Genomic DNA, 14,250 nt, shown 5'->3' on the forward strand with positions numbered 1-14,250 from the left:
ATAATTATTGAAATAAATTGCTCCTTTTGTGATTAAATTACGATAACGGGAAAAGCGAGATCCGGTATTTCGATGTGCGTTCAATATAATTTGAACTTCTTTCAATCAGGAGTATATGCTTCGATTGAGTTTTTTCTTCCTTGAGTTTCGCGTTTGCTGAAAAACGAGTAATTATTCAAACACTATGAATAAACCTTGGTTAATCTGGTAGTAATAAAACTTATGTTTGTTTTCATATAATATTTATTTTATTTCATTCTTATTTACGCTGACTGACTCATCTAAAAGCATAATATGAAACACGTTTGAGTTCGACCTCTTTTTAGTTTAACTAACTTTTTAGTTTAATTAACTCGCTCTCTCTCTCTCTCTCTCGCTCTCGCTCTCGCTCTTTCACTCTCCTTCTCTTTCCCTTTTTTTCGGGCTCCCGTTCGCATCCGACCACTAATTAACACACGCACTCACACGCTCGTACATTTTTTCGCCGTTATATCAGTGTGTGTGTGTGTGTATATATAATAATTCTGTCAATGTCACCTTTATGCAGTTTCGTTTTAAACGAACCGGATGGAAAAAACACGTTTTCGATTGCAAATTAATGCGAATCTCAAAAAACATTTGTTCAATTTTTCGTTTTTCTACTTCTCGTTCTCTAAGGTAACACGGAATTGTGATGCACCGGCCGAGTTCGTCGGAAAAAATTGTTATAAGAAAATACAAACGGAAGATATTCGTTCGAACATTCTCAATTTCTTCATCCTTCTTCCGTCACTTTTCTCACACCTTCGCTATATTTTATTTTCTCGCTCTCTCTCTCATACGAAAAACCAGCGTATTTCTTGGTTCGTTTTGCACCGAGACCGCATTTATTTCCCTAAAACTACGTATTCGAAATTGTCCCCTTGTCTCATCGTCGTGTATTTAATAAAATATAATAATTCGATTTTTCTTTCGTTTTCGTTTAGAATAAAATATGTGATGATTTAGCTTCAATCTCATAATTTTGCGCTTCTCATCTCTTTCGCACATTATTTGTTTGTTTTATTGTTAATTTATCGCCAAAGTAGAATTTACAAGAAGCGCATCAATATAGTGACTCGAAATTTCGTTTTATCCTAAAGTACAATGTAATTTTTATATGTCACTCGTCGTTCGGACAAGCACGAATTTCGAAATATTAATTTAGATGTGCTGCGTTTTAGATTCATTATTTCCTTGTTGCTTTTCTGTTTCATTGTCGGATATGGACTAGTACGGATACTATTATCATAATGTATTTCCGTTTATAAGTATTTTTGAAAAATATAATCGCCAATGTGTGGAATTCATGAAATATTTTGTGACCAATCATTTTCATATTAAGCAGAAACCTTTCCCTGCATTGTTCCTATATTTATTTTCCAAACACGTTCAATCCGAAAATCACTATCGATCTCGACTATTTCTCATCTTTCCCCATAGACCCAAACTTATTTTCTATTTCAATATAAATTTCAAAGTTGTTAAACAAAAACCTGAAAGAGTATTTAATGAGGATCCACCGTCCTCTATGTCAAATTTCATTTCGATCGAACTCGTTTGCTATTTACAATGTCCTCGTCGATTATTTAAATAACTGTGATGATAATGATGACGAGAATAATAAGATCATGAAATAGGGACTGTTACATAAGTTTTTATTCGTTCCATTATGAAAAAGAAGGAAAACACAATTCTTTATAAAAATTCTTTGTATCTCTCATCGAATATCAACAGAAAAAAGATCCACGTATCAACAACTGCAACTGTGAATGATCTGACGTTAACTAATTAGTGTTTTTTCCTTCCCTCGATTATTATTAAATGTAGTCTTGTTACTTCGGTTGATCGGAACACAAAAATCCTTCCGCTTTCTACGTAGTTACATTTTATATATACAAAAATCTACAAGCGAATATGTTTCATAAAGTTGAAAATTTTTCACATGTCGTTTCAACAGAGCCAGCGACAAGTCTACTTTAGATTGTATAATTTCTTCATTTTCTCGTTTATCTCGCCACATTTTTTCCGTTATACAAAAAAGCCTAAGACTGACTCCACCGTGGTGCACCTTTATGGAAAAATACTATATATGAGTAACGCTACAGATCGAGTGTCTCTGTGATTTAATCGATTTCATGTTTTATCCCTCTTTACTTAATATATTTGTATCTTCTTTGTTACTTCGCACCTCTCGCTCTTCTGCTCTGCATTCATACACTTCAATTCGCATTAGCCATTTATATTTTCTTCACTACCGGTTAGATCGATTGACAACGCATTGGAAATAATAAAAAATACAAAAACCAGTCTCAAATCAGACTCGATTTTACTTTATATTTCGTCGATAGTTCAAGCCTCACGTAACAATTTTCGCACATTTATCAACTCTTCCTTCGTACCTCGCTGTGTCGCAACAATTCGTACCAAAATTCATAAACTCTTAGTGCTCGTTTGCTCAGCCATACAAATGAAAATACTAATTGATTGATATCAAGAGACGCGGTAGCGGCTCGATTCTTATCTACAAACATTTTAGAGTTTAGACAGGAAAATATTTGATCAGCGTAATTATTAAGATCTCTCCGTCATTGAGCAGATCTCGGGCCGCAATAATAGGAAAGGATTATCGCGAACAATGCAGATTCATTTTAAACAACTCTGCCATCAATAGACGTAAAATCCTTGGTTTTTCGGACGAGAATCACTCAAAGAATTCCTGCCATTTATAATTCAACAAAGTATACAACAACGTCCAAAAAACTTAAAGTTGTGAAAGTATTGAATTTGAAAAATCTAGCTGAAAGGGCAAATCAAACGAACAAATAAATTGATAACTAACTTGAATGAAATTGAATTGATAAAAAATCGATATAGTTTTAAATAAAATACTGCATGGACTATTCCAAGTATTTTTGCAATGTCCATTCGTTTGGGAAAGCACAATTTGTTTAGAAAATTGTATAGCAACAATCGGTGTCACATCAGAAAATCTATGCAACCAATTTTGTATGTTTATCAGTTTTTAATAGTGATTTGAATCAATTTTGCGCTCAATCAAAATTTTCATCATGTATAAACGCTAAAAATGATTTTGCCTAAAAATATACGTTATAATTTCTGTACGACGTACTTGAGAAATTTTGAACAAAGAATTTCGAGTAGAATGTGTATCGAATGCATTGAGCACTACGACTAAGCGTTGCGAATGTTGATGAATGTGCCGATACTTTTGGTTCAAGTTTCTGAAATGTTGTAAAATGTTACATTTTAAGTGTTGGCGATTACCCCAGCCTACTCTCATTCTATATTTCATCGATCTCGTGCTCATTCAGCCTCATTCTGTAGAAAATCGATCAACTATCACACCGGACGACAATTATTGTGTTTCTCAGTTTGTACTAGTTCGTACTTGAACTTTTGAAAAAGTTTCGTCTTCATATACATTTCATATTCATAATAGATTCATCATATTTATATATATATATATATGTATATATATTCAAGAATATATGTGCATAAAAGTTGATAACCATAAAACGTAAATTATCAACAAGCGAAAGCATATTTACGGTTCATGAGCATTTACAAAATCGCGCAAAATCATAAGATAAAAAACATTTTTGAAAACCAAAGATCGCAGCAAAATTATTGAAAATAAAGCGTAAGGGAATAAACGAAAATAATGGGTCTCTTCAAATATGTACAAGTTTTTTGATTCCCATAAATATCGCGGTATAATAAAAAAGTGTATGTTTAACCAACAAAACAAATTCAGAACGCACGAATGGCCGGAGTTTTTTTTCTTATTCCATTTACTTCTCTTGTTATAAAAAATAATAATGGTTATTAAGCCAAAGATTAAATGTAGGATGGATTTGTCTTTCCGAAATATATAAAAACGAACTTGTAAAGAAGTCGCCTTAAAACTAATGCTTTGCACAAATTGCGACTTGCCGCAAAAACTCTAGTTGATTTTCCACTATTCCTCAACACTGTCGACCTGATCATTCTTTCACCTTTGACGAACAATTGTTAAAATATTCGATTTTTACCGATATAGATAGAGCAAAGAGTTTTGAAAACTCTCCAACAAGCGTCTATTCTTAAGCGAAAAAAGTAAAATAACAATAACGCTTACGGTTACGTAGCACCGTGTATCGTTTTTCATCCTCATATATCACTAAGCATTGTAAATCACCGCATCTTGGCTTTCGTCGTAAAAGAGTTTTTGAAATTAGTTAAAAGATAATAATAATAATAATAATAATAAAATAACTGTGCTTCATCAAATTATTCACGAATTGAATGTGTCGTGAAATTTCATTATGAGGTTGCTATTCATAAATATTTACAATATTTACACAATATCTCTTTCGATCTTGTCGAAACTGTATTGTTATCATTCCGCTCAACAGTTTAATGCCACTCGATTCCAAGATTATTGCATCTTTGTCCATTTCTCTGATTGTTTTTTGTTTTTCCTTTGAAAATATACTCATTGTTCGTTTTTTTTTTTTTCAAGACTGAAGATCAATTCACGTCGCTGAGGATCAATTAACTCCCGTTAACTTGATCGTCAGCTTGAGCTTTTCTCAAACAACATCGGGCTGCATATTGAGAAGATAAGTTGTCGGATCGTAATATCCAGCGAGATAATATATGTCGTTGTTGTCGTAGATCGTTAAGTATCTGTGCGGTTCTTTTCCTAATTTTTTCGTATAATCTGCTAATTTCAGGACCTCGCACTTGTGAGATATCGTTTGCACGTCGTTCTCGTCCATGTGCGGTGATTCAAAAAGCGCACCCTGAAAAATAAAAAATCACATTTTTCATGGCTCGTTGATATGAAACGAATACTGGTAGCTAAAATTTTGTACAATGACCAACAATGTGTAGCATCTACATTAGTTTTCAACGTTTTTTTAATCATCTATAATGATAAGTGAATAATCATCGATAGAAGGTGATGAACAGTCACTCAAACTATAGAGCATGTGATGAGAAAGCAAGTGAATCAGTTTTTATGTACTCCGATATTGGCAAGATTTCAAAATTTCATACTGCACCGAGCTTTGTGACAATTCATTTCGTCATGAGGGAAATAAAATTTAAAAAAAAAAAAAAAAAAAACAACGTTTTACCGGATATTTGAGATTCGGTGGACACCCGACAGTCTCTTCAGGATGATAGAACCATTTGACTTTGACGATCATGTTTGAACTCGATGTTTCCCACATCGATTCGATCCTACCGATGTAAGGTCTGTCTGGTCGACCGGTAGAGAGGAATACAGCGCTGTCACCGATCTGTATAGTCTCGTTGCCGCGTTGAATAGCCCGGAAAAATTGTTTTTTCGCTCGACCTTTCGCACCCGGTCTCCGATAACCTTTTCCTGCCCAACCCCACAATTGTCGTGCCGGTAAAAACGCTGCCATTTTGCTACGACTTTCCACCGATTCTTGACGTTCTCTAGCTTTTGCTTTCTTCTCTTGTTTCTTCGGTTTTTCAACTTTCCCCTCCGGTATAATTGGATCGACGACCGGCTCATCGAGACGTTCTTCCTCTTCTTCTTGAGGTTGGCATAGTCCCTCATTCCTTTCTCCTACTTCCTCTTCTTCTTGTGGAATGTCAAGCGCCTTTTCCGCATTCTCATTAGACGGCGACGTTTCCTCCTCACTTTTGTGCCCACTGCAGCTCTCTCCTCCACTATGAATATTTATCAAACAAACAATCATTATTAATCACAAAAACTTCGGTTCATTGTGATTTGTTTTATTGATTGGAAATTGTGTTCGTTTTGAAAAAATATGTTTATCATACGTGAATTTTAAAATTAGTAATGAAATTATCTCCTTTCGAAATATTAAGCAAAACAGAAGAAACTCCGCTACACTGCCCAGAAATGAAAAATGTTTTCGCTCACCTGACATGACTCCCCTCGCTGTAACTACTATGATGATTGTGCTTGTGCTTATGTTTCCGATGTTTCCTGTGCTTGTGTTTTCGATGCTCCTCGCAACATTTGTGCTTACGATGTTTCTTCTTTCCCTCTTGAGCTTCGTTGAGTCTCTTAAGTTTATCGCGTCTCCTTTTTTTCAGCCTCTTCCTCTCCCGATGCTCTCCCAAAGCATTAGCTTCCGCTCCATCGCCTTTGCGGAGCTCCGTCACATCACCCTCAATTTTTCGATCAACCATTAAGTTTTCGTTCGTTTGACCATCTCTAGCTATCGTTAAAGATTGAGCATCCCGTACATTTCCAGCTGATGATGAACGTTTTTCATCCGTCGACATCGATGTTTGTCTACGCCTTTTTCCCAATGTGAGCAAAGGATTGGGATCGTATTCTGTGAAATTGACGAAATTCGTTACTTGCGTATAGCAAAAATATGAAAGAATATGCCGTCAATAATTTTCTATTGAATTGTAGGCTTATGGGGATTTTATTTTGAAAAATTCATGCTCCGATTATGAACAATCATGAAATTCATCATAAAAGAATTTGTTTAATTTTATTATCATTACTATAGAATAATCAAGATTTCACGTGTTTCTTACCAACAACAGGATAATCAGGTTGAAGCAATCGAATATCGTCCAACGCAATCCTGCCGCTATCACCATCGTCAAATTCCACGCTGACGAATTTTTCATCGAGTTCAGGATCCGCCTCCGAGGGTTCGACAGAAGTACCAGGGTACAAGCAACGATATTGTTGACTCCAGTAAGCGCAGAGTCTCGTGCCAGGTGGTAATTCCTTCGTTGAGGAGGGACAAACCTCGACGATCTGACAAAACCCATCAAGCTTTGTCAGCCACAAAGTAATCCGGTAAAAAAAAATAATTGAAAAAGGAATTCACACTCACAGCATCTCGGAGAATTTCTTCTCGGGAATGTATATGAGGTCTATTGCCCCGTTCACCGTCGAGGGTAATCGCGTAAACATCAGGTGCTTGCACAGCACTCAATCTGCCGGCATAGAACAATCCTCCCATAGCCGTCAATACTCTCAACTGATCGATCGCTAAATGCGCATCTGTCAGTTTACACTTTGAGAGAATATTATCCGATTTATTATCGGCTTTCGCAGCTTTAGCACACTCTTTGCACTCTTTGCAATCCAAAGATGACTTTCGTTTTCTCGATTCTTTTCTTTCGTGATCACTGGACTTGCGTCTGTTCGGTGAGGTCGATGTTGATTTACGTTTTTTCTTTTTCAGCTTTTCTTGCCGATCTGGTTCTACCTCATTCGTTTCTTCTTCCACCACAATCTTAGCTGGCTCTGGTTGCATCTCCTGAAAACGACAAGTTTCAATTGAATTTAAAGCAAGCCGGGATATTGTTATTTACAATATATCACTGTATATTTTGTTTTTCAATCAATTTCTCAACAGTTAGGCTTCAGAAAAACCTACACAATTCATCACGATTTTTTCTCTCTTAATCTTACCGTAGTGGATTCTTTTTCAACGCTTGGAACTTCGGGTGGAACCCTTTCAATCGTATAATTCCATTCTCCGCTTTCATCTTCCTCCCACATCTTCATCTTAGCCTCCGCTTTTAATTTCGGCTTAACCTTCGTCACTTGTCTCTCCAACTTTGTTTCCTGGCTGAGTTTCGCTTTCTCAGCTATAATAGAACTTATCACGTTCTTGTTGTGCAACGGGGTTTGCTTGACCGGTTTGACCTTTGATTTCGCGATTTTATGGGACTTGGAGTTCTTGTTACCCGCAATACCAGACTTGAATGGAAGTGGCGTGTAGCCGGATTTACCAAGGAACTGCGATAGAAAATTGATAATATGCAACGTGACCTGAAGAAATTCCACAGTCGGATGAAGATCGTGGTGAGAGCGGAAGTCATCATAGTAATTGAGTATTTTTTTTTATAGAACGAGTGATTAAAGAGAAAATACTTTATTAATATTGTCCGTTGCTTACCTTATTTTGCAAGTGTCTGTTTTTCGATGTCATTAGATAACCCACGAGGGAACTTTTGCTCTTCGGTTTCTTCGCGACTATAGTTTCCGTCAAATGTCTCGCACTCCCGGAACTACACATGAGCTTTCTTGGTCTTCCAACTTTTCGCTTCTTCGATGCCGAACTCGAACTAGCAACTGTTGGCGCTGACGACGAAGCTGTCTCGTATCCCAACTGCAAAAGAACCGGTACAAACCATGATAAAAAATTCAAAATACTCATTCGATATTATTACTGAATTCCAGATCATTTTGAGCCCTAGGATTGGAGTTATTTCATAAAATAAATTCCCTCCCAAATTGAACAAAAATCTTTATGCATCGCTACTTACCGCTAAACTATTTTTGTCTTCATCTTCTGTTATCAATTTAGCAGCCGGTAGCACGGTAATCGGTGATGCTACAGGAGGAACCGGTATTGGAATGCTTGGTATGTTATCCAACAATTTGATATGGCTCCTGGGTTCGCCAAGTTTAACAAGATTAACGTTGCACCTGGGAATCGCAAGATTTGGCATGGATGTAAGAGGCTGCTGATTAGCGTTATCCAGAGCCTCGTCAATGGGTGACTTCGGAGGTGAAGCGTTGAGATCCATACTACCGTAGTCAGAACTCGTTTGACTCTTTTTTCTCGGCCGCCCGGGACTTCTCTTCTCATCTTTCTTCGGTGGTAATTTTAGAAGTTCTTTCTGCTTTTCTTTGTACTGCTTCTGTATATCTGCCATTCTCACTCTCATGTCCAACTCCATTGCATCCATGTTTGGCCAATCTTGATCATTTCCATTCGGATTCTCTGCTGTTGTTAGATCGCATTTTTCTGAATCCTCCCTTGAAATCGATAACCGCAGCGGACAAACACGAGCGTCAATATTCTCAGCTTCAGAATCAGTGAATTCCACTTCGTTCTCCACGTAATTTCTCTTCGTTCCATTCGTTGTTGGAGCTACCTCGTTATTCACCATCGATACGCTATTCCTTCGAGTTTTGTCAGCGTAAAGCGTGTCTTCTCTCGATTTTGCAACGAATCTTCGAGCTTTGCTATATTTATCAACAAACCGAGGAGTATATTCAGCACTGGGACTTTCCCTTCCGGTGCTGTCTTCGCGAATTCGCTTTGATTTATCTATTCCGTCTTCTTCATTTTCATCGACCAATGATCTTTTTCTCTTTCTCTCGTTGTCCGAGCATTTACCCAAATTCAACAAAAGCCGTCCAGCTTGAGAAATCTCCTCGGAATTATCAACATACTCTTTCGGCTTTTTGGATCCACTGGAACCAACTTCTTCCATGAATCTTTGCTCCGCCAGCGCACACAAGAGACCCAGAGGACTGTCAACTTCGTTATTATTGCTTTCGTCTTGCTGTGACTGTTGATCCGATGAATTCATCACGTGATCCTCATACCCTGGAGTTCCTGGAACAAGATGCTCGTACTGAGCAATGCTATTGGATAAAAGTTCGAGACCACTCAGGTCCACATTCTGCTTAGGTTTTTCCGGTGCTTTAAGCTTAACTATTTGATCGTCGATACAATTTTTAGTTTCATCCCGTTGACTCGAATGCTTAGAATCGATTATTTCATTCACGAAACTGGGTTTGCTTGTGAGATCATATTTTCTCCCGATCGTTTGGTCAGCTTCAATCTTGGTTGATAATTTATTACTGGAAAATTCTCGAGGATACTCTTCATCCTGATTAACTGAGTTGGAAGACGGATAAATGGGTGCTATTTTTCCTCCTTTAAGAATCGCATCGTTAGTGTTTTTATCAGTGATCTTCAAATTATGATTGTTACTGCTGATGTCATTGTTATTGTCAGTGGGTAACCAGGTTTTTGAGCAGACTCCTTTGCCAAACGAATCGGCTTGAATAATTTTGGGATGAGTTTCCAGAGACATCGAGCTTGAAAAGTGCTCGGAATTCGCTGAATTCTCATGGGAACGCAGTAACATTTTCTTCAAGCCATTTTCCAGTTTTCTGGATGGCTGTTCGAGGTGTGACGGAGATCTTTCAATCTCTGATTGTCCCTCTCTTGAATTTTCAGAGTTATAAGCTGCCTGATGATCATGCAGTGCTGCTGCGGCATTTTTCTTCAATTTTTCCACAACGTTTTCAATACCAGGATGAAATCTCTCGACCGACTGTTTTCTTTCGTGACGCAGTGATTTTTCGGCCTGTGAGGAAGCATCATTAGTTCCAGAATGTGAATCATGGCCAATCGTTTCATCGTCTTTTTCCTGTTTGACTACAATCACTGCCAAAGTTTCACGTTCTTCGTCGCAATCGATGGACGGCATGTCAAACGATCTACCGAATACTTGTGAGGGCTCCTCGACAATCGGTGGATTCGTTGACTCGACCACGCTCTCCCCCCTATCATCGCAGTCTCGAGCACTCTCTTCACATACAGAGGGAACAACAAGTTCCTTTGAGGTTGCAACTTCTTTGTGCAAATTTTCTTCGGCATTTTCCGCATGATTTGCAATTTGAGGGCTGCCGACCGAAATTTGCTCGTCTTCCTGCTTGCTCGTTATCTCATCACTCGTTTCCAGCATACTTATAGAATCCTCGTTCCTTTTTATTTCCAAAGCTCTCTCTTCGTTAAGCATCGCCTCAGAATAGAAGGGTTTCCTTATCTGTTCAACGGGATCACGTCTGCGACCAAAAAATTCGAGATTCTCATGAAAGCTGTCACAGTTTTCTTCCGTTATTTCAATAACTCTGGAACCTATTCTTGATACTCTGTCCTCGCAACCAGATTCTTCATCGATATTCAATGAATCTTCCTCATCAAGATTAGCATCATCGTCATTGATCGAACGACAGCTAACGACACTCTCGATTGTTCGATCGACTGAGTTGATTTCGCTGCCGCACCGGGTTATCGTCGTGACAGAGGTCGTCGTTGCATATCTCGTGCAGTCAGCAGCATTTATCACAGTGTTTTCGGACTTTTCGAACTTACCGATGAGGTTGCACGCCGTTTGTGCGATCATCGATTGGTCGATGAGAGTATTGTTCGTTAAGGGGATCATACCCAACGGTGCTTTTGTGCGCTCGTGACTCGAGGAAACTAAATCAAAACTCGTGGGATTCGTCATCACAGATTGACAGGGCGTTGAGCAGTGTTCTTGCTTGACGTAAGAATCATTCGGCAAATGTTCGTCATCGGTCTCGACACCGTCAGTTTGGTTGGACGCATCTTGAACCCCGATCGGCGTCGTTTCGGGTGGCTCAATCGCATGAATTTGCGACACTTCTGGTGGTGGTGTGAGACACGAAACTGGGGATGTTGCTTTCGACAGAAACGTATGTCGTTGCTGAAAAACAAAAATCTTCATCAACAAACCTTCATCTCATTACGTAATTAGCAAAAACTAATGTTTGACGTGCAAATAAAAGGACAACCGAGGCCAAAAGAAAATCGACGAAAACAAGCGCATGAACAAACCTGTGATGTGCAGTGCGTTTGCTCTGCTTGGCTTATCTGCACGAGGGCCGGAGCGTGAGGATAATAGTGAAGGGTTGTCAGAAGAGGGGCGTCCGGCATGAGAGCACTTGCCATCGACGTCACGGTCTGGAGGGTTTTACTCGATTCCGCGGATGCTGAGCATTGGAATGAGATAAAATCTCAATTAATTCGGTTGCACTAATGCCTTGTGATATTTTTTCAATATCATGGAGGGGACAGTTTATCGTGGATAAAAAGACAATAAGAAAGCGTTTTGTAGAATACTTTTCAAGGTTGTTTCACTAACAATAGGAAAACTATAAATTACTTTGTAGCTGCTCAATTATTTCGAGGATTTACTCTCTATTCATTCAGTGAATGATCAATTAATTAATTCCTTGAAAAAACTCGAATTTCATCATCGGATTCGTTTTTTTAACGTAACTTTAAAGCTCTTCGGCTCATGAGAGTTATGACATTCACTGGCAATGAAGATTTTTCATTAATTTACCAATAATAGTTGTTGGACTGCTGCCACAATCAGCCTCGATCTTGACGATTGGTACAGTGCTTTGTTGTTTCCTCTTGTTTTCAGTCAGTACAAATCTGGCACCTCCAATGTCGCTCAAAAGTTGAAGTGACGGCGGTTGCGGTGGCGGCGGAAGTAAAAGTGGGGGTGGTCCGATATTGTGACCGTTGTGGTTCGGATAATTCGGCCATACAACAGCCTGTTGCATCTGTTCAGCTGAATGAGAAAATCCTGCTTCAAAGTAGCATTCATCAGGACTCCTTATTTCTTATTCTCGGTAGAGATAATTGCGCAAGGTACTTTAACGCGTATCAAGACGATTACTCGAGACGCGGACAGGAAAGACGAAAAAAAGCACGTTCACTTTCTAAGCTAAGCGCGATGTAATAACTCGGTGTATTAAACCACTTCACGCGGTGGCAAATGCCTACAACGTGACGCTTCGACGATTCCGCGTTGGTGAACGAGTCTCTGAGGCAAGTTATCGTCGTCGCAGCTGGATCAAAATCTTATCTATTGATATCGAAATTTTAATACCATTTCCTTCTGCTTCGATTACTTTGTAACTAAGGGACTCGCTTCAATAAAATTCATCACAATCGAAAGTCCTTTTTTTCAAAATCCGTACGTTAAGATTTGTGGAAATATACTTTTCAGATTACAAACAACTCGGAACTGCATTTCTGGATTTCAGTATTCTGGCTTTTGTAAACTACATTTTAACAGATAATCGAACAAACTTTTTCGCATTTTCTGCTCTACAAATATAAATTTGTCCTCCTGAATTCTCTCAGCAAAGTATTCACAATTTGGGTGGACTTGCTGCCCTTATATATCCATTGTTTATTGTAACAAGAAATGGCAACTCATTCATTTAGAAATTTCACTAAATATGCAACCGTTCTTCCTCCGAAAAATGTTGAAGAAAAAGTGTTATTCTTAGATAACCAACTACGTCAATTGAATTTTTTCTACGGTTTTTATGGTGGTTCTGCTACGATGAAGTATTCATGATTCGACCAAATTTTGGAGTTAATGCAACATTCTAGGAAATCTTTGGCTCACTTATGAATTCTGGAGCAATCACTGTATTTGGTGAATTTGTAATATTGCTCTGTTTTGTGCTCACCAGCTGCGTGTATAAGTAAGAGGTGTCCACTAGTCGGATCTCTGACAAGCTGCAAACCACCCTGAAGACCACTCTGTAGACCGACTCCCATTTGTGGAAAACCAACGGGCTCCATTGCAGGCATTGCTGTGTAATAGAAAATTCATGAGTTTTCTCCCTGTGGGTGTCGAACAAAAATAGCAGAAATTTGACCCAGCGGTCTCTGGTTTAATACCATTAGACATAAACACTATCGATCGAGAGGCTCTTGAAGAATGACGAAAAATCACACCAATAAACTGATCCAGACTCATTTAATGCAAACGAAATTATCATCGAAATTAAAAATTCTCTAATCTTTTCGTTATTAAAAGCCTCTTCCCTACGCAACTAGCATAAGTTGCATGGGATATTAGATACACGCCTGTGGGTCATTTAAAACAGCTTCCCAATCGACCTATATACGAGGACGTGAATTTCTCCCTGTTAATGATTCAATAGTAGTCCGAAACGGATATAGCCGTTCTGGAATACTCAATTTCATCTAAATGTCACTCGGTCGTTCGGGTGATTCTGTGTAGGCGAATGGGAATGGTTGGGTGAGAGACAACGGCTGATATAACCGGAGGAGACCGAATGAATTTAACAGCGCTTTTCGGTACACGCGCTCTCTTTCTTTTTTGTCGTTTCTTTTAAATGTATAATTCCCTTCCCGTAATTTATCGAGAAGTATTTTAGTTGAGGGTCATAGAATTATTTCACTGTACTTTCATAATCTCGTTCTTACTTTCTCTGCAAGTTTATTGAACATAATAATTTGAGAGATCGATTGATCTTCGACACTTCGTCCGATCCATGCTCGAATGATCGAATAAACGGAGCTTGAGTCGCTGCCGTGTCTCCTGATCAGCGATGATCGGAATCCTCTTAAGTAGCAAAGCTGATAGGTGAAAGGAATCGCTATTGAAAAAATTCATCCGTGATTCGTTGTCACCTCTATTTTGACTGATCGTTCAAAAAGGACGACATCAGTCGCGGGATCGTTAGAAATAGATTGAAGCATCATTGTCAAATGAAAAGCATCATCATCAAAACTCCTGGGAATCAAGGAACGGGTAGTCGGGATAAAAGAGAGTACACACTTCTCATTTCTAGGGTTACGAGTG

General features: G+C 38.5%; 1 protein-coding gene across 10 annotated transcripts in view; it reads right to left on the reverse strand.

Annotated features, from left to right (window-relative positions):
* Nucleotides 1–225: 225 nt before the first annotated feature.
* Nucleotides 226–14,250, reverse strand: part of wge (winged eye) — a 113,185-nt gene continuing 99,160 nt past the window's right edge. For 8 of the 10 annotated variants that reach the window (XM_043434096.1, XM_043434092.1, XM_043434088.1 and 5 more), the window contains 11 exons: nt 13,106–13,231; nt 11,959–12,210; nt 11,448–11,602; nt 8,329–11,316; nt 7,959–8,171; nt 7,469–7,798; nt 6,885–7,313; nt 6,577–6,805; nt 5,945–6,365; nt 5,163–5,727; nt 226–4,826 (listed from right to left, as the gene is read on the reverse strand). In XM_043434096.1, the coding sequence (XP_043290031.1) occupies nt 4,614–4,826; nt 5,163–5,727; nt 5,945–6,365; nt 6,577–6,805; nt 6,885–7,313; nt 7,469–7,798; nt 7,959–8,171; nt 8,329–11,316; nt 11,448–11,602; nt 11,959–12,210; nt 13,106–13,231 (5,921 nt within the window). In that variant the 3' untranslated portion in view covers nt 226–4,613. The remainder of the gene's footprint in view (nt 4,827–5,162; nt 5,728–5,944; nt 6,366–6,576; nt 6,806–6,884; nt 7,314–7,468; nt 7,799–7,958; nt 8,172–8,328; nt 11,317–11,447; nt 11,603–11,958; nt 12,211–13,105; nt 13,232–14,250) is intronic. The other 2 variants (XM_043434091.1, XM_043434089.1) reach the window with 1 other exon arrangement.

The sequence above is a fragment of the Venturia canescens genome, chromosome 1 (genome assembly GCF_019457755.1).
Source record: "Venturia canescens isolate UGA chromosome 1, ASM1945775v1, whole genome shotgun sequence".
Lineage (NCBI taxonomy): Eukaryota > Metazoa > Arthropoda > Insecta > Hymenoptera > Ichneumonidae > Venturia > Venturia canescens.